At 38.2% G+C, this 27,709-nt stretch overlaps 1 protein-coding gene across 2 annotated transcripts in view; it reads left to right on the top strand.

The window, feature by feature from the left end:
* GPATCH2 (G-patch domain containing 2) overlaps window positions 1-27,709 on the top strand; it is a 180,601-nt gene that overhangs the window by 135,591 nt on the left and 17,301 nt on the right. Inside the window, exon 10 of one of the 2 annotated variants that reach the window (XM_051821342.2) lies at window positions 26,838-26,911. The exons of the other annotated variant lie outside the window; for it this stretch is intronic. Within the exon in view, the coding sequence (XP_051677302.1) occupies window positions 26,838-26,865 (28 nt within the window). The 3' untranslated portion in view covers window positions 26,866-26,911. The remainder of the gene's footprint in view (window positions 1-26,837; window positions 26,912-27,709) is intronic. 2 annotated transcript variants of the gene reach the window in all.

Below are 27,709 nucleotides of genomic sequence, written 5' to 3'. Positions count from 1 at the left end.
AAAAGCTGGCTTAAGATATTTTCTGTACTGTTTACTTATATATGTATCATATTATTTAATTGTTTAACACTGGTGAAAAACAAAGAATGGATTTTTGAAATTTATTTATGGGCCTGACAGAGAGAGAAGACAGAGTTCTCCCAACTGCTAGCTCGCTTCTTAAATGCCTGCAATGGCCAGAGCTGGGCCAAGCTGAAGCCAGGAGCCAGGAATTCAACCCAGCTCTCACACTTGGGTGGCAAGGATTCAGCTCCTTAAGCTATCACTTGCTGCCTCACACGGTCACATTCTCAGGAAGCTAGAAGTAGGAGCAGTGGATATAAGACTCAAGCCAAGGCACTCTATTACGCGACGTGGGTGTTACAAGCAGTATTGTAATCACTAAGCCAGATGCATAACCCTGAAGAATACATTTTAAAAAGAAAAGAATTTGGCGGGCCCAGGCACACCGGGTTCTAGTCCTGGTAGGGGCGCTGGATTCTGTCCCGGTTGCCCCTCTTCCAGGCCAGCTCTCTGCTGTGGCCCGGGAGTGCAGTGGAGGATGGCCCAAATCCTTGGGCCCTGCACCCGCATGGGAGACCAGGAGAAGCACCTGGCTTCTGGCTTCGGATCAGCGGCCATTGGAGGGTGAACCAACGGAAAAGGAAGACCCCTCTCTCTGTCTCTCTCTCTCACTGTCCACTCTGCCTGTCAAAAAAATAAAATAAAAAAAGAAAGGGATTTTTTCTGTCTCTTGTAATGGGTGAATTTTAGATCAACATTTAGAATAATTGTTCTATTTTTGACTTTAAAAAACGATTTAATCTTTCTCCCCAAATTTAAATGTTACTTATCCTTATGAGAGCAAAATGTGTATTTATGCTAGTAATATATAAATGATGAACGACTGAAAAGATAATAGTGTCTTTTTTTTTTTTAAGATTTTTAAAGTTTATTTGAAAGAGTTACATAGAGAGAGGGAGAGACAGAGATCTTCCATTTGCTGGTTCACTCCCCAGCCAAAGCCAGGAACCAGGAGGTCATCCGAGGTCTCCCACATGGTTGGCAGGGTCCCAACTACGTGAGCCTTCTTGCAATGCCTTTCCCAGGCCCTTAGCAGGGAGCAGGATTGGAAGTGGAGCAGCGGGGACTCAAGAGATGCTGGTGTTTCATGTGGTGGCCTTACCCACTAGCCCATGATGCCAGCACCTAATCTCTTTCTTAAAAATGCTTTTACGGCCATGTCCATTTTATGTTGTACGTTGATGTTGTTGTTTTCTTTAATACAAAACATTTGCCCCAATTTATTGTTTTAGACAACATATAAAGCACATGTCAATAGCAATACACAGAGAAACTCACTAACTACTATCATGTTGATCCCACTTCATGATATTGGTAACTTAAGTCATCAGAAAATGTATAAACAAAAAATTTTTCCACAAAATTACCTAGCCTAAATGAATGTAATTCTATAAAACCCAGCATATAAACTATTAAAGAGGATATATTCTTAAAGATACAGAATCCTTAGAAAATTAACCATTTAACAGGCCATAAAGCTAGTATCAACAAATTTTAATGAATATTTATCATTAAAATCATATTCCCTGACTGATGTAGTTGACTTGGAAATCAGTAACAAACATGCAATATTTTTTAAAGTTCGGAGTTAATAAACGTTATTTCTGAGTAATTCCTATATCTGGAAAACGAATGAAATCAAAATGTGTGGGTTACAGTTAAATGGTAAATAGAGAAAATTTTACTGCCTTAAATATTTATGTAGAAAGTTTGTTCAAGTTCCTGTTGTAATCAAGAGTCGAATCTAAAAGTTTACTGCCACAGTCTCATAATATCAACCCAGGAAAAAATTATAGAAAAATAAACAGGGAACTGCAAGAAGTGCTTTGTCTTGTTAAACTTGTGCATATGAGGTGGGGCAGCTGGGACCTGAAGCCGGAGGTGGTCCAGCCTAACGGAGGAAGACTGTGACGTACCATGGGAATCCTTAAGGATCTAAGCTTGCTTAAAACTTCAGGACGAATGGTGCCTGCCCCACTCAGAAAGATGCTCTGATGTCTTCAAAAATAAATTGAGTGGCTCTCAGTGCTGCTGGTGAGCTGGGAAAGTTGGTGGAACATGGGACAAATGGTCATGCCTTTGCTCTATCCCCTCCAAACCCCAGAGCTCTTAATTAGGAGTATGATATTATTGTTGTCCTATTCACCTGTGTGTTTCCTAAACACTTGTTAATTTGTAACCTTCAGTAATTTTATCCTTATGCATAGTTTGGAATCTTAAATTGTTCTATTCCTGTAAGACTTAAATTACAGCGGGCTCCAGCCCTATTCTTCTTCATCATTTAATTTCACTCCCGAGAGGAAACCACTTTTAACTCTTGTAGCTATTTCTTCTACTACAGACCTCCATGTTTCTAGTATTACATGCTTAAGTTACTATTTTTGGAAGTTTTTACTTTAATATTACGACTCTCTCTCTCTCTCTCTCTCCTGAATTTATATTTCTCTTTCATCAAGACCAAATAAGTATTCTCTGTTTGCACTAATATGATTATGTTTGTAGTTATTATTCACAGATGTATGGTATTTAATTGTCATAGAGGTCATTGTTTTGTTTTTGATTTTGCTTTTTTCTCCCTCTGTGTACCTGTCCCTAACTCACCATCCACTTCCTCAGAAGTGTACCTCCTCCCCATTCTTTGACTTGGTGGTACCCTTTTTGGAGCCCTCTATTTTTGGGGTTCATTCTAGAATGCTTGCTCTCTGCACCTGCTGAATATCTGATTTCCTGGAATATCTCTTCACTGTCATCCTGAGAATTTTGTTTATCTCTCTCCTTGTGGGATTTCTCATTCCCTGAATCCCATAGCATTATTTTTCTTTAGATTTTTTTAAAAATATTTTTTTTACTTGAAAGAGTTAGAGAGAGAGGGAGAAAAACAGAGAAAGAGATATCTCCCATTCAGTGGTTCACTTCACAAATTACTGCAACAGCTATAGCTGGACCAAGCCAAAGCCAGTAGCCAGGAATTCCATCTGGTTCTCCCATGCAGGTGGCAGGTGCCCAGGCACATGAGCCACCTTCTGCTGCCTTCCCAAACACATTAACAGGGAGCTGGATTGTAAGTGGAGAAGCTGGGACTTGAACCAGTGCCCATATTGGATGCTGGCATCACAGATGCCAGCTAAAACCATTGTGCCACAAATCCGGCCCCTTTTCTTTAGCTTTCTAAGAAAGGGAACAGGCCTGGTTTAATTTCTCGGATTTCACATGTCTGAAAATGCCTTTATTCTTGACTCATAGTGATTTACCTGGGAATTGATCTGGCTTGGAATCATTTTTTGAACAATTTATTAAGACACATTATACGTACCAGAAAATGCATATAAGTGTACAGATCGGTGAGTTTTTTTTCATCTGATCATGTTCATAACTAATACCCAAAATAAGAACAAAGCATTACTATTACCCAAAGAGTCCTCACTATTCCTCTGCCTCCCCATTCCCTTTTTTTAACTTACAGAATAAAGGTATATTGTCATTTACATGATATGATTCAGTGAAGCAGCATTTATAACTGTATACCAAATGATCTGACATCCACACAATTTTTATCCTCTCTATAAATTAGCTATCACAAATAAGCAAAATTGTGATATTTTTCTTCTTGGGTCTGGCTTATTTCACTTAGCATAGTGATCATCCATTTTGTTGCAAATGTGAGGATTTTGTCTTTTATGGCTCAAAATATTCAATTGCTTATATATATACCATATTTTCTTTATCCAGTCTTCAGTTGTTGGATGCTAACTTGATTCAATGTCTTAGCTATTGGGAATTGAACTGCTATAAACATGGAAGTCCAGGTAGCTCTTTTTATGTGCAGCTTTCATTTCCTTTGGATATATTCTGAGGGGTATAGCTGGGTCATATGGTAGATTAATTTTTAGTTTTCTGAGAAATCTCCATGCTGTTTTCCATAGTGGTTGTACAAGTTTACATTCCTACAACAGTGTATCAAGGTCACTTTTTCTTCACATCCTTGCCAGCATTTTTTTTTTTTTTTTGATTTTTAGATGATAGCCATTCTAACTGGAGTGAGGTGGTACCTCATGGTAGTTTTTATGAGCATTTTTCTCATGCGTCTGATGGTCACTTGTAGTTTATCCTTTGAAAAATACATATTCATATTCTTTGCCCATTTCTTAACTGGACTGTTTGCTTTGTTATTTTCTTGACCACCTTATATATTCTAGATATTAGTCCTTTATCAGATACACAGCTTGGAAATATTCTCTTCCATTCTTTCAGAAGGCTCTTCACTTTGTTAATTGTTTCCTCTTGCTGTGCAGAAGCTTCTTAGTTTGATGTAATCCCATTTGTCTATTTTTGCTTTAATTGCCTCTGCTTCTGGGATCTTATCCAAGAGGCTTTTGCCTCTGCCAATGTCTTTCAATGTTATCCCCTAGAAATTTGATGGCTTTATGTCTTAGGTTTAGACCCTTGATACATTGTGAGTTGATTTTTGTTTAGGGTGTAAGGCAGAGGTCTTGCTTCAAACTTCTGCATGTGGAAATCTAATTTTCCAAACACCTTTTATTGAAGATACTTTCCTTTCTCCAAGGACTGATTTTAACTCATTTGATTGATTATAGGTGTATGGATTAATTTCTGGGGTTTCTACTCTTTTCCATGGGTCTGCATGTTTATTTTGTCTAATACCAGTCTGTTTTGATTATAATAATCATGTAGTACTTCTTAAAATCTGGTTTTGTGATACCTCTGGCTTTGTTTTTAGGATTGCTTTTTTGTACTGCTGTGAGGAATGTCCTGGGTATTTTGATTGAGATTGCATTTAATCTGTACATTGCTTTGGATAGTTTAGACATTTTGACGATATTAATTCTTCCAATTTATGAACATTGAAGATTTTTCTGTGTGTGTGTGTGTATGCGTGTGTGTGTCTTCTGTTTGTTTCATTAATGCTTTATAATTTTCATTGTAGAGATCTTTCACATCCTTGGTTAAATTTATCCCAAGGTATTCAATTTTTTTTGTAGCTATTGTGAATGTGACTGATCTCACAAGTTCTTTCTCATCCCAAGCATTGCTGGTGTATAAGAATGTTCTTGATTTTTGTGTGTTGATTTTGTATCCTACAAATATGCCAAATTCTCTTCTGAGTTCCAATAGTCTCTTAGTACAATCTTTTGGTTCCCTATATAAAGGATCATGTCATCTACAAGTAGTGATAATTTGACTTCCTCTTTTCCAATTTGTATCCTTTTGATTTCTTTTTGTTATCTAATGGCTCTGGCTAATACCTCCAAAAATATATTGAGTAATATGGCAAAAATGGGCATCTTTGTCTGGTTCTAGATCTTAGTGGTGTTGCTTCGAACTTTTTGCCCATTCAAAATTATTCAGGCTGTGGGTCTGGCTTATACTGCCGTTATTGTGTTGAGGTATATTCCTTCTATACTCAATTTTTTAATGTTTTTATAGTGAAAGGAGGTGTATTGTACCAACTGCTTTCTTTGCATATGTTGAGATAATTTTTTTTTTTTGACAGGCAGCATTAGACAGTGAGAGAGAGAGAGAGAGAGAGAAAGGTCTTCCTTCCATTGGTTCACTCCCCAAATGGCCACTACGGCCGGTGCGCTGTGCTGATCCGGAACAAGGAGCCAGGTGCTTCCTCCTGGTCTCCCATGCGGGTGCAGGGCCCAAGGATTTGGGCCATCCTCCACTGCACTCCCGGGCCACAGCAGAGAGCTGGACTGGAAGAGGAGCAACTGGGACAGAATCCGGCACCCAAATTGGGACTAGAATCCGGGGTGCCAGCGCCGCAGGCGGAAGATTAGCCTAGTGAGCCGTGACACCGGCCAGAGATAATCTTAATGGTTTTTATCCTTCATTTTGCTGATGTGATATGTCACATTTATTGATTTGCTTAAGTTGAACTGTCCCTGCATCCCTGAGATGAAATCCCACTTTGTCTAGGTGGATGATCTTTTCTTTTTTTGTATATATTTTTATTTGTAATGCAGAGAGAGATCCATCTTCCATCCGCTGGTTCACTCCCCCAAATGTCCACATTGGCTCATTCCAGGCCAGGCTGAAGCTGGGAGCTCGGAGCTTCTTCTGGGTCTCCAACATGGGTGACAGGGGCCCAAGGACATGGGGCATCTTCCAGTGTTTTCCCAGTTGCATTAGCAGAGAGCTGGATCAGAAGTGGAGCAGCCATGATTCAAACCAACCATCATATGGGATGTCGGCACTGCAGGTGGAGACTTAACCTTCTATGCTACAGTCCCAGCCATATGAATCATCTTTTTGATGTGTTGTTGGATTTAATTTGCCAATATTTTCTTGAGGATTTTTGTATGTGTTTTCATCAGGGATCCTGGTTGATAGTTCTCTTTTTTTGTTGTATCTTTCTCTGGTTTGGGAATGAAGGCAATGCTGGACATAGAATGAGGTAGGAAGGGTTCCCTCCCTTTCAATTATTTGAACACTTTAAGAAGAATTGGGATTAGTTCTTCCTTAAAAGTTTGGTTGGATTCAGCAGTGAAGCCATCTGGGTATTGGGGTTTTCTTTATTGTAATTGCTTATGATAGTCCCTAATTACTCTTTTTTTTTTTCTGTTGAGTCAATTGTAAAATCTCTTTTTTCATCTTTGATTTTATTAATGTGGGTCTTCTCGCTTTTTTGGTTAGTTGGATCAACAGTTTATCAATTTTGTTTTCAAAAAGTGAGTTCTTCATTTCACTAATCTTTTGTATATTTTTTAACTTATATTTTACTTCTCTAATCTTTACAATTTCTTTTCTTCTCCTAGCTTGGGGTTTTGTTTGTTCTTGAGATGCATTACCAGATCATTTATTTTGTACTGTTCTAAGTTTTTGGTGCAGACTCTAATTGCTATACACTTTCATTTTAACATTGCTTTTGCTGTATTCAGTAAATTCTGATGTGTTTCATTTTCATTCATTTCAAGGAATTTTGTAATTTCACTTTTGATTTCTTCTATGACGCACTGTTCATTCAGGAGCATGGTCAGTCTACGTGTGTTTGTATAGTTTGTTTATTTTATTGTTAATTTCCAGTTTCATTACATTGTGGCCTGAAAAATGATTCTATTTCAATTTTTTTTGAATTTGTTGAGACTTGTTCTATAGCCTCGTATATGGTCTATCCTGGAGAATGTTCATGCACTGGTGATAAGAATGCATATTCTGTAGCATTGGGATGAAATGTTCTGTAGATGTCTTTTAGGCCCATTTAGTCTACAGTATAGGTTAGCTCTGTTATTTATTGATTTTTTTTGGGGGGAGGGATAGTTGAACTGCCCATTGATGAAAGTAGGATGTTGTAGTCTGCCATTATTATATTGGAGTTTATGTTTCCCTTTAGACATTTGTTTTCTAAAACTGGGTGCCCTAGCATTGGGTTCATGTACAGACTTGGTTACATCTTCTTGTAGAATTGACCCCATAACCATCACATAATGACTTTCTTGTCTCTATAATGGTTTTTGTATTAAAGTCTGTTTTGTCTGATTTGACTATAGCTACTCCTGCTGGCTTTTTATTTCCATTTGTATGGAATATCTTTTTTTTGATATGTCTGCATAATTTTTTTAAACTTTTATTTAATAAATAAAAATTTTGAAAGTACAACTTTCAGATTATAGCAGCTTTTCCTCACGTAACCTCCCTCCCACCCACAATCATTCATCCTTTTACTTTGAATCTGTTTGTATCTTTGTTGGTGAAGTATGTTTCTTGCTGGCAGAATATAGATGGATCTTGTTTTTTTCTTTTATCAATCCATCCAGCCTGTATTTTTTTAGTTGGAAAAATTTAGTTCACTTACATATAAGGTTGTTTTTTGTAAGTAAGAACTTTGTACTGCCATTTTCCCATAAATATTTCTGTTGTTTACTTGAATCTCTTTTGTTTCTTTACTAGGAGATTTTCTGCCTTCACATTCTTTCATAATGTTGATTGTCTTTTTCTATTTCTGTGTGTATTACATCCTTAAGTGTCATCCTTAAGTAAGGCTGGTGGGTCTTTTAAGGTTTTTATTTTCCCTTCATTTATGAATGAGAGCTTTGCTGGGTGAAAGTACTCTGGGTTAGCAGTTTTGTTTTGTTTTTTCTTTTAGAACTTGAACTGTATCTATCCATTCTCATGGCCTCTAGGGTTCCTGTTGAGAAATACGCTATCAATCTAAGGGGATTTCCTTAAAAAGTGTTGTGGCATTTCTCTCTTAACAATTTTAGGATATTTTTATGTTTTACTTTTGAAAGTTTGACAATATTGTGCCATGGTGAGGATCTTTTCTAAGCATTCCTACCTAGGGTTCTATGCACTTCCTGTTTTTGGATGTCCATATCTTCCTCCAAATTGGAGAAATTCTATTCTGTTCCTTCATTGAATAAGTTTTTTAACTCATTCATTCTTTTCCATACCTTCAGGAACTCCTAAGACTTGTAGATTTGGTCAACTGATGATGGCCCATAGATCCTGAACACTGCTTTTGGTATAATTCCTCCTTTTTTTTTGTTTGTTTGTTTTTAGTTTGAGGTATTTCAAAAGATTTGTCTTTTAGAATGATACCCTTTCATCTGCCTTCTCAAGACTGCGCTATATTTTTATTTGACTTATGTGTACTTCATTTCTAATATTTCTGTTTGCTTTTTCTTCAGTATCTCTCTTTGCAAAATTTCTCATCCATTTCATGTTTGGACTTCCTTATTTTATTTAACTGCTTCTATGTGTTTTTGAGTAACCATAAAATCATTCTTTTCAATTCCTCATCAACTATTTCATCACTCTCTCCTTCTTCACAGTCTACTATTAATGTATTAGTATATTCCTTTTGGAGAGTCATATTTCATTACTTGTTCATGTTTCTTGTGTTTCCGCACTGATTTTTATTTACCTGGGGGAATCTCTTGTTATCTCCTCTGGGGGGATTTTTATTTGTTTATTTTTTGTTACATTGCTACAGGCTTTATTCTTGGAAGTGTGCCTCTGTGGCTTAGTGGAATGCCTGAGGCTTACATTATAATTCCCAGTATTTTGTGCTGGGTGGGGTCAGGGAGCTCTGGCTGCTTTGTAAGTGAGATCCAGAGTGACAAACAAATTGGGAGTGGGGTAGCACCTCTGGTTACAGTCGGTTAGGGGAGGGGATGTAGGAGCTGGCTAGTGTGTTCACAATCCCAGCCCTTTCCTGTGCCGAAGTGAACCAACTGATTCACGGCCTGGAGTGAGATCTTGGTGCCTGCGCACCCGACCCACACAGGCATGAGCACCATGCAGAGCACTGATGTACTTTGTAGTGTGTCCCCTTTACCTTCTGTGAGATCCGTGCCTGGCGCAGGGAACTCTCAGTTTTCTCAGTCAGAAGCTGGCAAACTGGCAGAGGAACCCAGCCACAAAGCACATCCCTTTCAGTTCCATGGCTTATGCGTAGAACGCTCACACTCATAGGGTAGAGGAGCTGCCTCGTCCCTGGCGAGAGCTGCCCACTGTTCCCCGAGTCAGCACAGAGATTAGCTGCAGCTTCGCCTCAGAAAATTGAGTCTGTCACTTGAGTGGGAGCAGAGGAAGGCAGCGATGTGGCCTCCCTTCACGGAGCGTAGTCGCTGATCAGCGCCCCCAGAGTTCCCCGTGCCCATCGCAAAGCCAGGGAGGACCGTGGAGTTGTCTCTCAGTCAAAGACACCAGTGCGGGGGGCCGTGGCAGCCTCCTCTCTCCGTGCCTTGGAAAAAAGGCGCTTCTCCCCTGGGTAACAGCTGTAGATGCGGGAGTCACTGGCGGCATGCAGCCAGCGGCCGCGTATCTGTCCTCTTGCTGCTACGCAGAGTGTCTGCCCTGTTCTGTCCATTCTCCGCTAAAAATTTCTCTCAGCCAGTGTCCCGGGAATATTGTCCTTCCTCTGTGTGTGTGTGTGTGTGTGTGTGTCTTTTCGTGGCTGAAGTAAGTGCAGCTTCTTGCTGTTCTTCAGTCTTGGGTTTCATGGAAATCATTTGCCTCAGACATTCCTCCAGGGTCTCAGTATTCAGTGTTAACATTTTCTGTCGTCTTCTTCTTATAATTTTGTATTGAACACCTTTTAATAATATTCTAATTTCTTGAATTTTTAAAAAATACATTATTGTTTTATTGGAAGACTTCTGGGTGATTTTCTCAACATTATGTCCTAAACGTTGTAATGATCAAAGTCATGCTATTATATTTTTTTATTTACAAACTATCCCTTTGTTCCTCTCATATATCCTCTCTATCTTTATTTATGGATTCAGTGTATTTTCTCATCTTTCTGAAGCTGTTTATTGTGTTAGACACAGAGCAGTTTAAAAAGTGAAATAAACATAAGGAGAGAAAAACTTAGTCAAGTTTAGTTTTTGTGGCAAGCTTTATGAATGCAAGATAAAAATTCTTCACCTTCCTTATCTGCGTATATTTCTCTATTTTCTTCCTAAATCCATTTTGTTTCTTAGTGTTTTTAGTATTATTTTGACTTTTTTTGCCCCTTTCAGATGAGTGACTACACTTCCCATTTTGAACTTGTGGGAAAACGTAAGGTTAGACAAGAGAACCGTAATGTATTAAATCAATAAATTGTAGGATCATTTACTCTCAGAATATACCAAGCAACTAAGAAAAGCCAAATTCAGAAGTGGTCCACTGTCAGTGACTGAAATATTAGATTTCAAAGTTCATGACCATAGCATGTTCTTAAAGTAGGCATTCCTTTGAAGTGTAGTACATCTCGCTCTCAGCTCCTCGGGAGAGTTCTCAAGATCATGTACTCATTTGATGTGTCTTCCCAAGAATTTGCATTGTGATATTTGTTGTTATATGTTTCTTGACTGATGTTCTTTCATGTTGTTTATATCTTGATTATTCCCATATGATATTTCTATTTGATTTGTCTGTAGGGTTTTATTTTCTAGTCATTCTTCCATTATCCAGTGTTTTCTGTGCATTTTCCTACTATGAAGTATCATCTTAATTTTATTGCATTTTATCCCTTATCTAATATTTAATTAATATCTCAGAGTTTCTTCATATCATTCAATCATTTACATATACTTTAAAACTTTTGAGCATTTAAATATAAATGCAAGAAAACATAAAATTCTTTAAATGAAAACATAAAAGCATGTTTGTAATGTATGAACTACATACCTGTTATCTGTTACTTTCAATATTTAATGATTAACATTTTCAGGTATTATTGCATGTAATTGCTGGAGTGAACAAACATATTTACATGCACACACATACATACACACACAGAAAAATGCACTTTAGGGTTTGTTAGAGACACATTCTAGTGACACCTAGATTGATTTCTTCAACTCTTGTCCTCATAAATTCCAGATTTGGAATCTGGTTTGCCAACTTATCGAAGTTCACTGGTTGCCAAATTATCTTAAGTCCTGTGAGACAGAACACACTCACTATCAACTAGTTATATGGAACAGATTTGTTATTTACAGATTGAATGCAAGGAACAAAAGAAAGCTAGGATCCATCACGAGCTGCTACCCCAAGATTCAAGAAAGCTCCATGGAGCAGAGTCTCAACTGCACGTACTCCTCTTGCACCACATCTGAGAGACCTTGAAAGGCAGCGGTGTCAGGTTATATACCTCAAGGGCAACAGGTCCTACCAGGACATCCTGTTTCTGAGGGGTCCTAGACTAGAGCCAGGCTGTCCTTCCCTGTCTCAGAATGTGGTACTCCCAGCACCTTCTACAGATGCTGAGAGAAGTAGATGGGAAAAACTGATTTGGTCCAAGGCCACCCAGAAAGCTGTCCTGCACTATCCAATCTTGCTTTCTGGTTTTCCGTATTTAAATATAATTTTAAGCTTCTCAAAATTAGAAAGATCTAACACCCTGCCATCACCTCATTTAATCCCATAGTTAAACAGTACCACGTTGTTTCTCATGTCAGAAACCTTTGGCTCGCACCAGAAAGCTCAACTGAAATATTGAGATCATGGCAAGGCCTTTGTTTTTGGCCCTGTTATGTTGTAGGGAAGGAGTGGGTTTTCCTGCTTCCTTACCTTAATCACTTTTGTCACTTGCTCTTGTGAAACACAAAGACCAAATCTTTTAATAGTCTGACATATAATTTCAAATCAAGCAAGAATACTTTTATTGCTGATATTTATAAAATTCTACATAGTGTTTTAAAGTTTTTTATTAAAAACATGTGTTAATTCACTTTTAGTAATTTCTGACAGCATTTTGTTTTTCATCTACTTACTATCAAATGATTTAATAATCCCTGGTACTGAATGCTCTAATTCTTTGTTAATTATTAATAGTGAGAAAGAAAAAGTAAACTTTCTTTGTCACTGTCAGTTTGCCCAATTAGTAGTAAAAACAGCCTCCTGAAGTAGATAAAAGGCAATAGACTTAATCATAGCTATAAAGCCAATAACATTTTCTCTCTCACATACACATGCACACGCATACACACACACACACACATATTCATGCCAGCCTTCTTCCCTCAAGTTAGAAGGATGTTCCTATTTATATTCAACCTGAGCATGTTCATTTTCCTAGCACAGCACAGATCACTATATTTGATTGCAGATGCAACAGATAGAAGTGCAGCTGCTCTTTATTTGATCTTCCCAAGATGCAGACGCTCAAGGGTTGCGTGTGCTCCGTTTTGCCATTCATTGTTTGGAAAGGAGACCTAATTCAGTTCAGATACAAAACTATTTGTCATTTTGCATCTTTGCCAAAAATAAATGAAACTATTAATTACTACATTTTGTAGCAGCTGTTAATAAATTGGACTAGGATAACTGTTCATTAGAGTACGATTCAGTGGCGAGGACTCTGTTTAATGTTTCTTTTCACAGAAATGTATCAACAAAATTAAGTGTATCAGCAAAGTTAAGTGATGTTTCATTTCATTTATTTAAAATGAGAATTTACCTATCCTGTCTTGATAGAGTTAGGATTTTAACACAAATTCTTCTTTGTTATATAAAAACCATAGTGATTCAACATTGTATTTTAAAGTAAGTTGGGTCACTTGTCATTTTATGTTATATATTTAATAATGATATGTACAAAATAATAGATTGAAGCTTCACTTAACTACTCTAGTTAAAAATACTCTATTTTTACTCTAAGTAAAAATTTTAGTACTCCATCATTTTTTCTTTCCAAACCCAAAATTGGCATTAAATTTCATTGTTCTGAAAGTTTACCCAGTGCTTCAGATACAAAAAGCATATTCTTGATTATTTTGATTCATTCTTCAGTATGCATGAGCAAACTAATAAAAATATTCACATGCTCCACTTAATTAGAATCTATGCATTCCATATTTGTTTAATTTGAATATATCCAATTACATATGTGTTCTAAATTAAAAAGAAAATGTGAATAGCTTGTGGGTATAGAGACACTTTGAGTGATTAATTGGAAACATGCCACATATACATCATAAAATTATTTTAAGTAGCATTTAATTAATCTGTTTTACTATATATGACCAAATTAGTATAACCAAATTAGTATATTTTATAAAATTATCCTGTCCTTAAATTGCCTGTTTTCATGCCTCCTGTCCTCTTGGCAACCTGAAATTCTAACCTTCCTTGCCAAGGTTTTAAAGTAATCATTATAGAGAGTTATTTTAAGTTGTGATTATTCTAAATCAAATTAGTTAGCCAATTAGGATTTCAAGAGGCTGCTTTTCATTTTAATATGAGGAACTCATGCAGGAAAAAAAAAGTTTGCCTTTTGCAAATATCTAATATGTCCACTGTGTGCTAACCTTAAAAAAAGAAAGAAATCAAATACTCCCTAGTAAAACTCTTATACACACATCCTCTCTTGTTCTGTAGATGAATTAGATACTTTCAAATGACTAAAGCATGAACAGCCTCTTACCTCTAGGACTACCGTGCAAGTTGGCCATGGTCACTAATTGATGGAAAATAGTTAACATGTGAAAGCTGTTCCAGTGACCCTTAGTGGAAATAAATTCATGGCCAGAAGTCCATTTTCTTAAGGACAGGTGTCTGTTTCACAGTTGGCATTCTCTAAATTGGTCCTGTGATTAAATGGGTATGGACACAGAACTAACCTTTAACTCCCAGAGATGGTTCTCCTAGGAAATGATTAAGGTACACCTGCAGGGCCATATCGTAACAGCTTGTGTCACTACTGCAACCTGTGTTATAACTTCATTATGAGTACATTTAGGGATCTGTTAATCCAATGTGTATATGAGCCTGAATACTTCCCAAAACAAGCAGTCCTAATTTATGAAAAGGGAATCACTGTAAAAATTAATATTTGAAATTAGCAAAATAATAAACAACCACTACTTTTGCACCTTTTAGTCCCTAGAAATCTTCTGCACTCATATGCCACATTGACAATTCTTTAAATTTAAAAATACTATTTTTATCAGTAGAACTGAAATGACATCAGTCTTTAATTTAAGGTATTTACTGCTCATCAGGACTTACCGTGTAATCTAAAAATTTAATGCATATATAATTAGAATATTTTACTTAATGTACAAAATGTTCAGGTATTAAACATTTAACTATGACTTACTTTAGCCATTTGTCACTTCCATTTAATTATGAGATTAATTTTAAAATAGCAAGATAAAGTCCCATGGAGTCAGAACTATATTAGCACTATGTTTTTAAAAGAATGAATTTCTTTATAATCAAAACTTTTCTTTTGCCTCTTCTATTTAGAAATAAATGTTTTTCATCATTCCTTAGTGATTTGCTTGTAAACCCAGATATTGGTGGGGATTTACCTTTGTTTATTTCATATACGTCTGATCAATTTCAACTCATGCCCAATTATATTACACTAAATTAACATAATTCAACAGATGTTGATATTTAAATGTTTTCTGGCATTCCAATCTTGGACAGCTGTCTTTGAGCTTGGGGAAAAGGCAAACATTTAGACTTAAATGCTGAACATATGTTTAAATTACTAATTAGAAAGATGGAATAAAAACTGTGCATTATCCTTTCTAAGGACAATAAACCTCAGATAAAGATTTTTGTTCACTTTTTTATATCAAGTTCCAGTCCAGGTATGTATACTAATGACATGACCTAGGCATCATGGAAAATCTAATTTCAAATTTAGGTTCACTAGCCCTGGGAAAGCTATAATGACTTTACAGTGGCAGTCTTAAGAGTTGAGAAGATGTTCTTTCGCTTGCATTGTCAGAGTGGTAAGAGCAATTTTTAACAATACTTTATTGTCTCTTGGCTCTTGACTCTTCTCTCTTGGTTCTGCTCTCTTGGTCCTTCTCTCCTGCGCTCCCTTGGCCTCTCTTGGCTCCTCTCCTCCTCCCGTCTCTCTTCTCCCTCCTCTCTGTCTCTCTCTCTTAAAGTTTCCATCTCTTTTTCCTTTGCCGCCCCTTCACTCCGGTCTGTTGGGTGTTCCCCAATAAACCCTTTCCCTTAAAAAAAATACTTTATTGTAGAAAATTTCATTATATACAGAAATACAGAGAAGAAGATAGAACCAGTGTATCTCTCAGCTGGCCTAGATAATTATCAATGTATGAGTAATTTGTTTCTTCTATATCTCTACCTACTCCTTCCTCCAGTCTCAAACCCAACCTATCACAATGTCAGCTGAAAAATATCAGTATGTTCCTATAAACAATAACAGCCTCTTAAAAGTAAGTTAAAATCCCATTGTCAAGTCTCTGTAAAAATAACAGTAATTCTTTAATACATCCAGTTGAGGAGCATTGAACCTATTATTATAAAGTATATGGAAAGTATGTTACAGCAAAACATTTAAAAGAAAAAAAAAGGAAAGGAGTGAGGGAAGGAAATATCATTGTATTCTTGGAATTCTATCTATGAAATTAATCAAATCTGTTCTCTATATATTAATAAATAAAAACGTAGTTAAAAAAAGAATTTACCCATGGCATGGATACTAAAAGGTCATTGTGGACAGAAATAACCCATGACTCATATTTTCTTTCCTTATCTCTCTAAATATGTTACTCTATTATGTGTATCAAAAATTACTTTCAAAGTCTAATATAGTCTGAATTTTATTTGACATATAAGTAACCTGGTTTTTCCTGGATACCCAAGACTATTTTCCTCTTCTATAAAGCCAAAACATTTGAATAGCTTGTATTCTTCTTTTATTATAATTTTTATTTATTTTCATCTGCTTGAAAGGCAGAAAGAGAGAGAGAGAAAGAAAGATCCTTCATTCACAGATTCACTTACCAACTGCCTGCTACAGTCAGGGCGGGGCCAGGCTGAAATCACAAGCCCAGAACTGTCTGCATTCATAATAATCTAAAAATGCAACCTTCTTTACTCTTGAGCTGTTTTACCCTGCTGTATTTGCTTCTTGGAACATGCTGTGGCTTGAGTGTGTTCGCCAAAGGTTCAGCACCAGACACTGAATGCCCAGGGTGGCAGTGCTGAGGTGGTGGAACCTTTAAGAGTGGGGCTTAATGGAAGGTGACTGTGTCGTTGGAGGTGTGTCTTTGGAAGAGACTAATGTAGTTCTCATGGGGCCCCAGTCAGTCCCTGTGAGTTCCTGGGTTGTTTATAATGGCGTCCCTGACTCGCTCTTGCGTTCTGTCTTACCCTGTCATCTCTCCTTCTTGCATGTGCTCCTGTGATGCCATCTGCCAGGTTGTGACGTAGCAAGAAGCCTGCATCAGAGCTAAGCAAATGCTGGCCCCAGAATCTTGGATCTCCAGAATTCTGAGCTGTATCACCATCTTTTCTACAGAATACATACTGGACTCAGATATTACTGTTACAGCAACACAAAGCAAACTCAGACAGTACACTAAGCTACATGCCCCAGTAAATGACTATGCATGTGTGTCAGCGGAAAGGTATGGAAGACTGCAACAACAGAGCGATGGTCGTTCCTGTGGGATGGCATTTTGCAGGAACTTTCTTCTTCATAGCTGCCATTATTATTAGATTCCTTTCTGCAATAAGAATGCAACAAGATAGAAACCAATAAGAACTAGAAGTATTAGAAAAGAGAAAAACAGGGTGAGGGCTGATCAAGTCACCATTTCTCATAGTGTTCATTTCACTTTAACAGGTTTCCTTTTTGGTGCTCAGTTAGTTTGTCACCTATCAAGGAGAACAAGTGGTATTTGTTCCTTTGGGATTGGCTTATTTCACTCAGCATAATGTTTTCCAAATTCCTAACAGGGATCACTTTTCAGTTAAATTTAAACACCTAAGAATAATTGTGTGTTAATTACAGAGTTCAACCAATGGTACTAGAACAAAAAAATAATAAAATGGATAAAGTATTACATTGTACATCAACCGTCAGGACAAGAGCTGATCAAGTCACTGTTTCTCATAGTGTCCATTTCATTTCAACAAGTTTCCGCTTTGGTGCTCAGTTAGTTGTCGCGGATCAGGGAGAACATATGATATTTGTCCCTTTGGGACTGGCTTAATTCACTCAGCATGATGTTTTCCAAATTCCTCCATCTTGTTGCAAATGACCGGGTTTCGTTGTTTTTGACTGCTGTATAGTATTCTATAGAGTACATGATCAGCCCTCACCTTGACTGTTGATGAGCAACTTGATATGTTATCCCTGTTAGTATTTTTTTTTTGTTTATTCTACTTAATACTTTTGGTTGAATACTGTAATCAATACACAATTATTCTTAAGTGCTGAAACTTAACTGAAAAGGGATCGCTGTTAAATATAAGAGTGGGAATAAGAGAGGGAAGAGATGTGCAATTCGGGACATGCTCAAGCTGACTTACCTCAAACGGTAGAGTTAGAAACAATAGAGAATCTCTGACAGGCCCACTTGTTATGTTTGTCAATGTTTTGAGAAAGATTTTTCTCTACCTTTGGCATGCCACTCTATGCCTCAATTTCCTTTACCTTTAAGAACCATGATTAGACTATGTCTTACTGAAAGATTTTATTTTTTTGAATATTCAGAAATCATTCATGTAAAACATCTGGTACAACAGTGCTCAGTAAGCAACTGTTAACTGTTAGTTATTAATTCTCCTATTATTCTCATCTGCACTTTGCAGCTAAGAAGCCCAGGGCACAGAAAAATGGAATAATTTGGCTTGGTCCACACAGTTAAGGGGAATCCATGGTCAACACTTAATCATGTAAGGTACTTACAAGAATGCTTATGACAGGATAAAGTCATTACAGGTGAATGCTATTAATATGCTAAAGAACTTGTGTAGTCTAACAACAGCAAGTAGTTACTTGGGGGTAAATAATCCAAAAGATTAAATTTTTATTTAGTGTTCGCCTCTACTTGCTTCAAATGTGTCTTAGTATCCCAGAATGTACCACTCACTTTCAAAAACCCTCAAAAGCCACTAAGTCTAAAAACCACTTACATTCTCATGTCATCCCTTTACTGTGGGTTTTCTGTTCACTATCACTTTGTACTTTTTTTTTATTTTTTGACAGGCAGAGTGGACAGTGAGAGAGAGAGACAGAGAGAAAGGTCTTCCTTTTTTCCGTTGGTTCATCCTCACAATGGCCGCTGCGGCAGGTGTGCTGTGGCCGGTGCACCACGCTGATCCGAAGCCAGGAGCCAGGTGCCTCTCCTGGTCTCCCATGCAGGTGCAGGGCCCAAGCGCTTGGGCCATCCTCCATTGCACTCCCGGGCCACAGCAGAGAGCTGGACTGGAAGAGGAGCAACTGGGACAGAATCCGGCACCCTGACCGGGACTAGAACCCGGGGTGCCAGTGCCGCAGGCAGAGGATTAGCCTATTGAGCCGCAGCACCGGCCCACTTTGTACTTTTAAGATGTGTTGTTCCATTATATGGTGTGTGCTGGGCTTTTCCTGAAGCCAAGAGGGACTGCTGTTCTAATGGTATCATGACTTGTGTATGTTAATAAACACACACTTCCCATATTTCAAGAGTTCATCTAAATTATTCTTTTTCTACCACTTCTTTATCTACATAAATTATATTTGTAAGTGGTGGTGATTGTTTTGTGCAAATTATTATAGTTTTCTAAGTAAATAAGTGTGAAGAAGACATTTCTCACATCTGGAGAAATGAACTTTCCATAGAATAAAACATTCAGTGAAGTTTCTTTAAAAAGTCTACTTGGGAGAATTGGTGTTGCATTTTAATGACATCATGCTTCTCATATTTGTCTAATTCTTTCACATTGCTAAATGGGCTGCTAATCACACAGACCATCCATCTATGTTAATGTAAGAGCACTAGAGCAATGTGTTTTCCCTATCACAAAACTTCCCCTTTTTATAATTCCTAATTCTGCTCACCTTGGAAAGCCTGCTCTTTATCCCTTCATAGTTCTTCCAGCTCACCCAAGTCTAAATGTTCTTTCTCTCCTTCTTTTTTAATTGTTTTAGCTTTTAACAAGTTCAATATAGTTCATAGATACAATTTTAAAGATTTAATGATCTCGGCCGGCGCCGTGGCTCACTAGGTTAATCCTCTGCCTGTGGCACCAGCACACCAGATTCTAGTCCCAGTTGGGGCACCGGTTCTGTCCCAGTTGCTCCTCTTCCAGCCCAGCTCTCTGCTGTGGCCTGGGAGGGCAGCGGAGGATGGCCCAGGTACTTGGGCCCTGCACCTGCATGGGAGACCAGGAGGAAGTGTCTGGCTCCTGGCTTTGGATTGACGCAGCATGCCGGCCACAACACACCAGCCTTAGCGGCCACTTCAGGGGTGAACCAGTGGAAAAAGGAAGACCTTTCTTTCTCTCTCTTTCTATCTATCTATCTCTCCTTCTCTCCTTCCCTCCCTCACTCTGCCTCTCCTCTCTTTTTCTCTCTCTCTCTCTCCTCCTTCAAAGAATAATTTTTTAAAAAAAAATTTAAAAGAAATTCAGCCAGCTGCCAGAAACACTTTGCCTATATCAATTCTTTGTTTTTCTCTTTTCTAATACTTCTAGTTCTTATTGGTTTCTATCTTGTTGCATTCTTATTGCAGAAAGGAATCTAATAATAATGGCAGCTATGAAGAAGAAAGTTCCTGCAAAATGCCATCCCACAGGAACGACCATCGCTCTGTTGTTGCAGTCTTCCATACCTTTCCGCTGACACACATGCATAGTCACTTACTGGGGCATGTAGCTTAGTGTACTGTCTGAGTTTGCTTTGTGTTGCTGTAACAGTAATATCTGAGTCCAGTATGTATTCTGTAGAAAAGATGGTGATACAGCTCAGAATTCTGGAGATCCAAGATTCTGGGGCCAGCATTTGCTTAGCTCTGATGCAGGCTTCTTGCTACATCACAACCTGGCAGATGGCATCACAGGAGCACATGCAAGAAGGAGAGATGACAGGGTAAGACAGAACGCAAGAGCGAGTCAGGGACGCCATTATAAACAACCCAGGAACTCACAGGGACTGACTGGGCCCCATGAGAACTACATTAGTCTCTTCCAAAGACACACCTCCAACGACACAGTCACCTTCCATTAAGCCCCACTCTTAAAGGTTCCACCACCTCAGCACTGCCACCCTGGGCATTCCGTGTCTGGCGCATGAACCTTTGGCGAACACACTCAAGCCACAGCATGTTCCAAGAAGCAAATACAGCAGGGTAAAACGGCTCAAGAGTAAAGAAGGTTGCATTTTTAGATTATTGTAAATGTAGATACTTAGATGAGTATTTTATTTTAAACTTACACTATTAAATTCTGTTATTTGTGATATTTTGATTTTAAAAGATGACCTATGTATGGCATGTTTTACACATTCTATTAAAATTTTAAGGTAACTTTTCCATTTTTCATTACGAACACCAAATTAAATCAACTTTTTCTGTTATTTAGGTAACGTTCTCTGTTAATGGTGCAAATGGGTAAAAACCATTGTCCCCTGGCTTGCTAAGTGTGCCTGGCTTTCATGAGATTCGCGGAGTACCTGATGGTTCCCACCTAGCTTCTTACTTCCATGTCTCCTTGCTCATATCAGTTCAGCTATGCTGGCACTATTTTTGAGGAGTCGGGAGAGTCCTTGACTGACAAAGTGAGAGCAGAGTGAAACAAGGTCCCAAAACTCCCACGGAAACCTCCTGACACACAGGGGTGCCTCCCTCACACTCGGCACACGAGAAACAGAGTACACTTTAGCCCCAACAGCAGCCACCCATTACCCGCAGCCAGATAAAGCCGATTGGCAAGTAGCTGGAACTCAACATTGTGACTGGGGCAGAAGAGGAACTAACAGCACAGAGCCAACAGCAGCAGTTGAGAGGAACTGCACTGGCAGGCAGACCACTGTATCCAAGGGATGAAGTCTCAGATGACAGGTGATGGAAGGTTAGTTGGCATAAAGTTGAGTTGCCAACAGGTAAGCAGTGAATAGAAATGGAAGCCAGCAACAGCTGATGCTGAGACAGGCCAGCGGGTGTGTTCAAAGCACCACTATCTCCAGATTGCATTTCAGGGCCGAATTTTTAGCATATGATGAGGTAAGGACCTCATTCTAAAGAACTAAGATACTAGGGGCCACCATTGTGGCACAGCAGGTTAAGCTGTGGCCTGTGATTGCGCGATGCTGACATCCCATGTGGGAGCACCAATTGGAATCCCATCTGCTCTTCTTCTGATAAAACTTTCTGCTAATGTGCCTAGGAAAACACCAGATGATGGTCCAAGTGCTTGGACCCCGGCCACCCTTGTGAGAGACCCAGATGGAGCTTTATCTATCTATCTATCTAGATATCTATCTATTTATTTATTTATTTATTTATTTATTGCCAGGCAGAATTAGACAGTGAGAGAGAGACAGAGAGAGAGTTATAGACAGTGAGAGAGAGAGACAGAGAGCAAGGTCTTCTTCCTTTGGTTCACTCCGCTAATGGCTGCTACGTCCGGCGCTGTGCCAATCCGAAGCCAGGAGCTGGGTGCTTCCTCCTGGTCTCCCATGCGGGTGCAGGGACCCAAGTACCTGGGCCATTCTCTGCTGCCCTCCCAGGCCACAGCAGAGAGCTGGACTGGAAGAGGAGCAACCCGGACTAGAACGTGGGGTGCCGGCACTGCAGGCAGAGGATTAGCAAAGTGAGCCAAGGCGCCGGCCCAGATGGAGTTTCTTGAGGCACCTAGCTTTGCTCAGCCTTGTCCATTGCAGCCACTTCAGGAGTGAACCAGCAGATGGAAGATCTGTCTCTCTCTCCCTCTCTTTGTCACTCTACCTTTCAAATAAATATTTTTAAAAGAGCTAAGTTATTAGAAGACTTATAGCAAAATAGTTAAGTCCATAAAATAATGCATGCAACCTTTTACTGGAACCCTAGTCCTGACTTTATTGTGCTGAGCAAAAACTTAAACCATCCCTTGCTAAGGTCAAGATTGTTCCAAAAAGGAGTAGAGTGGGATTGAAACAGAATGTGTTTTCTAATGACTAAAGCCAGAGGGTGGGGAGAAGAAAAGTTGCCAGAACCACAGACTGGTCAGGGTGTGATTGACAATAGCAAATGCAAGGGGTTGCTGTGGTATCCTTCCTGAGCAAGAAAGGGCTTTGGAAGAAAACACTGTTAAAAACAAAGATTTAATGCAGGCCTCCTAGTAGTTAAAAATATTTACGCTTGAAAGTACTTGATACTTAGTGTACATTTGAGCACAAAAGGAAAAGAGCTAGATACTGATGTCTGCTTGCTCAGTTTAATGTGTTAAGACATGTTGACACACAGTAACGGGGGAGGGAGGGTAATTTGGATCTAGAAAAGGAAGTTCACAGGGGGCCGGGTTTCCCAGCCCCCATCTTCCCCTCTGCCACTGGATTGCTCCTCCTGTGACACTGCAGACCTGCATCATTTCTGTGCAGCTGATGCCCTGTCCAGGCCGATATTTCTCTAACTGACAGTGAGCGTTCTTGCCAAACGCCAGGGCCCACAGTCACATCTGTTTGTCTCTGCTCTGCAGCTTGTCTGAGGCTACTTGGGAACACATTTTATCCAGGGGGCAGCTTTAACTGGGTCTAATTCTCTGAAAAGTCTCTATTTGTAAATGTATTCGATGAAGAGACACGTTCCTTTTGTCTTCTTTTTAATATTATTGTGGTTGACACTGCCTGCTTCGGTCCTCGTCAGCTCATGCCAAAAGTCAAGTTTTCAGGCAAGGTGGTTCACACTCAGGCTTGTGTTTCTGTTTTGGCTTCATTACTTTTTTTTCTTCTGGATAAGATGCCCAACTGCCTAACAGCACACCGTTTTAAAGGATAGCTTGCTGCAGACTGTTGGGATAAATCAAGTTAAATCTGTTGAAAAAGCAAAACAATACAATATTTCATAGAAAAATTTTCAGAACCAATATATGGAAACCATGTTTCAAATCACATCTGACAAATCCATAAAAAAGCATTTGTTTATTCTTTCCACTTAAAAAACAATGTTAGTTTTGATTTGTCTCCCTCTGTCTCCCCCACCCCCATGAAAATACCCTCACTGAAACAAATACAAAGGTTCTTCACAAAATTCATGGAAAGTGGAATTAAAAAGATACATTTATTTTGGTTCAATATGTTTTGAAATCTATGCAGTTTCTATAATGGACATTTCCATGAACTTTTTGAACACCCTTATATACCAATCTAGTTTGTTGGTAATTTTCTTACAGAGAACGACAAAATTGTCTTAACATTATTTTTTAATAACTGAACCTCTTCATAGGACATTCTATTGTCATTCGTCAAAACGCTAAAGCAAGAAAAAAAAATTGTGCTATCACCTTGAGTAGTAATCCAAGTTTTCCGGTTTGCAAAGACAAGTGACTCATTTAGACTGAAGAAACAAGTCTGCCTTTCAGACATTCATTGATTTTAAATTAAAAAACCAACAGCTATGTTTTACATTAAGAATGACAACTAAATAACAGAGTAGACCTCACTTAGGGTTGTTTGTGGCAACTCCATCACAGGTGTCTGAAGGAAAGCAGGGAGGGGCAGGCCTAAATAGGGTATCTCACTAATCAATAATCCAGACTTCTCGATGTGCTGTAGCAGATAGTCAGTTTTTGATAGAATTATTGAAATACAGCCAGCTGTTTCCTTAGGACTCAGGTCTTCAGGTTCACTGCTGGTGAGTTTAACTTTCCTTTCCTTGAACATTGGTTTCTTTTCTCTTCTATGGCTATGGGCTATCAAATGGGAAAAAGGTTTAGAAGAGGGAGTTGTTCTGAAGTTTGATTTTCACTATCTTTATAAACACTCCTTCCTAATAAATTTTAAATAGGATAAAAAATAAAGTTGTAAAGGCAATGTTAGCCTCAGAGAGTGATTTGCAAGCATTTAGAACACTCCAGGCATCCACAGCTGCTGCAAGAACAATGTCCTATTCATAGTCACAGTGAGCAATTCTATGTAACATTCACCCGAGTATTTCTTCTAATTATTTCTAAAAGTGTGTTTATTAATGGGGGTTCTCCTGGTGATAATTGTCTGGCTTAATTTGAACTATAAATGCATCTGAAATAAAACCAGGCTATATTTTTAATAATCTAGAATTATGACCATTCATGGACTACCTTTCCACCCTATTCCACATCCTTACCTAGTTGCACCAATACAAAGTTTTATTATGCAGCAACTTTGTACTATGCTGAAGTCATTATAACTAAAATGAGTACTCCAAGAGGAAATATGTGCCTAGATTATTGGAAACCTTACTGACATCTCCTCTCTTCCTTCTCAACTCCGCCAAACCCGAGTTCCCTACCAGCAGCTGGTGAATCCAGACCTTTTCTCTCCTATAAAACCTATAATGACCCCACATCCTCAGTACAGTCGAAACACCTTCCTGGACATCTGTGGCATATATGGCCCCATGACCCAGCCCCAGCATTCTCCATCCGTAACATATAGTCCCATGTCAGATCATGGCCCTGCAGACATCATGAACTACTCATAGTTTTCTGGACAGAGCAGACTCTTTGCCACTCAGAAATTCTTTCTGAATCTGTATGAAATTTATATACTTTAAATAAAATTGTAAAAAAAAGATTTAATTGAAAAAGACTGCTTTGTTACTGTCCATTTCAGGGACTTTGTGAAATTGCTTGCTAGGTTAGCTTTCAATTTTAATCACATATCAGAGTTTGAAAAAGGCTCAGAAGGATTGAAGGAATGTGACAGTGCTTCTATATAGAGTTTCTCAATGAATGTGTTTATTGAATTGCAAGACTGTGAATCTGATTAATTATATGTAGTTTAAAGTGAAAAATATGACAATAATTGGTCAGAGTTAGAAATGTGCCGGGGGATTCTAATCCAATCCCATCAAGGTGGCATGTACCAATGCCATCTCACTAGTCAAAGTGATCAATTTCTGTTCACAGTTGATCATACTGATAGGTCTAAGAGTCAAAGGGATCACATAAACAAGACTAGTGTCTGCTAATACTAACTGATAGAATAAAAAAGGGAGAGAACAATCCAACATGGGAAGCAGGATACACAGCAGACTCATAGAATGGCAGATGTCCTAAACAGCACTCTGGCCTCAGAATCAGCCCTTAAGGCATTTGGATCCAGCTGAAAAGCCCATGAGAGTATTACAGGCATGGAAAGCCAAGACACTCTGGCAAAAAAAAAAAAAAAAAAAAAAACCCTAAATGAAAGATCTCTGTGAGTGAGATCCCAGTGGAAAGAATGGGCCATCAAAGAAGGAGATACCTTTCTCTGAAGGGAGGAGTGAACCTCCACTTTGACTATGACCTTGTCTAAATAAGAGTCGGCAAACTCAAAAGGCTTCCATAGCCTTGGCAACTCATGACAAGAGCCTAGGGTGATTACTGACACCATAAACAAGAGTGTCAATTTGTTAAGTCAACAACAGGAGTCACTGTGCACTTACTCCTCATGTGGGATCTCTGTCCTTAATGTGTTGTTCAATGTGAATTAATGCTATAACTAGTACTCAAACAGTATTTTACACTTTATGTTCTGTGTGGGCACAACTGTTGAAATCTTTACTTAATACATACTAAATTGATCTTCTGTATATAAAGAGAATTGAAAATGAATCTTGATGTGAATGGAATGGGAGAGGGAGCAGGAATTGGGAGGGTGATGGGCGGGAGGGAAGTTATGGGGGAAAAAAGCCATTGTAATCCATAAATTGTACTTTGGAAATTTATATTTGCTAAATAAAAGTTTTAAAAAAAGAATAATATAAAAGTAAATAATTAAACTAAATAACAAAAGAGAAAAAAAAGAAATTCTTTCAGTAGCAAATAAAAAAAACCAGATCAGCAGCTGCTAAAACTGCAAAACTGGTTATTATAGCAGAGTATCCTAAGTAGGGAGTCTATGGGAGGACTTCTCAGAGCTCCATAATGGAAGGACAACAGTTCAGAATACAGATTCCTACCTTATTCCTGTTTTCAAAAAGGGTACTTTCCCTGCCTTGTCAGTTTTTCCTGGTGTCTTAGCCTGTCTGGTATATGCTGTGCTAAGATACACTTTACTCCAGTCTGCACTAAGAGATTTCATGAATGATGAGATAGAATCATTTTGTACAAAAAGGTAAAATCACAGCTCTTACTCAGATATAAAATTGTTACATGTTAAAGTTTTTTAACTCATTAATTAAAGAGAGAAATAGGCAGATATTACAACAGGTTAAAAGGAGAAGTCAGAAAAAAAAAGGAGAAGTCAGAGAAGCACAATATTTTATAAGGAGTAAAGGAATATTGAAATGAACATGAAAATGTACATAAAACTGGGCTTCTCAACAGAAGGATAGCTGTCCTTCCTCAAGACAGAATTAATTTGCATTTCTATATACAGAATTATTTCTCATTACTTTCAGTTATCTGCAACCTGAAGTTGTAAAGTAGCTCCCATGGAATTAGAATAAGATGACTGGAAGGGTTTACTCCAAAGGTATAGTTTTCTCATTGAAATTTTTCCTACACACCCTTGCAAAAGATATATATTCAGTGCAATATGTTTAGAATTGTTGTAAGGACTAAATAATGCCATCTCTAGTAGTAGTTTTTTAAGTTGGTTGTGCATGCCACCACCAACACTGTCCTTATTTATTTCACATATTTATGATTTTATTTTCCCACTCAAACTTTAAATTTTTCCAATAATAGAATTTAAATGATCCATACCCTTTGTATCCTCCATCTCCTCTTCCTGTTCTTCCTATTTTCACCACCACTGTAGTGTTTTAATCTAAATTTATAATACTACTGATAAATGCTTGATGAATAAGGGGATGAATTAACTTGGCACCAAAGGAATATGTCTTCTCTGTAGCACTATTATAATTGTTAAAAATTTCAAGAGAAATCTCCATTTACTGTTAAGCTACGTTGATAGATGCTCACAGCATATTTTATTTAAATGTACATCCCTTGGATTATCCAGGTTGGTCATTGTGATTTGACTTTGTGCCTCCACAACCCAGTACTAATTTTTCATTATAGTAAAACCTCTGAATGTATGTGTATAGTACATATATTCATATATATAGCTTGGCTTTTACCTGAACCAATTTTTTCCTTTTATATTCTGTGTAATAATATGGTTGTTTTCAAGTTGGATATTTGAAAACACCAGGAAATCAGCTGTTTCAGTATATTACTGAAAGAACTTGTACTATAGTAAACATGCTTCATTTATCTCTGCTTCATGATCCCTAGGTCCTAACCCAAACCCACATCAAAAATTATG

Source organism: Oryctolagus cuniculus, chromosome 13 (assembly GCF_964237555.1).
Source record: "Oryctolagus cuniculus chromosome 13, mOryCun1.1, whole genome shotgun sequence".
NCBI classification, from domain to species: domain Eukaryota; kingdom Metazoa; phylum Chordata; class Mammalia; order Lagomorpha; family Leporidae; genus Oryctolagus; species Oryctolagus cuniculus.
The sequence above is the reverse complement of the archived record's forward strand: the minus strand, read 5'-3'. Positions and strand labels throughout refer to the sequence as shown.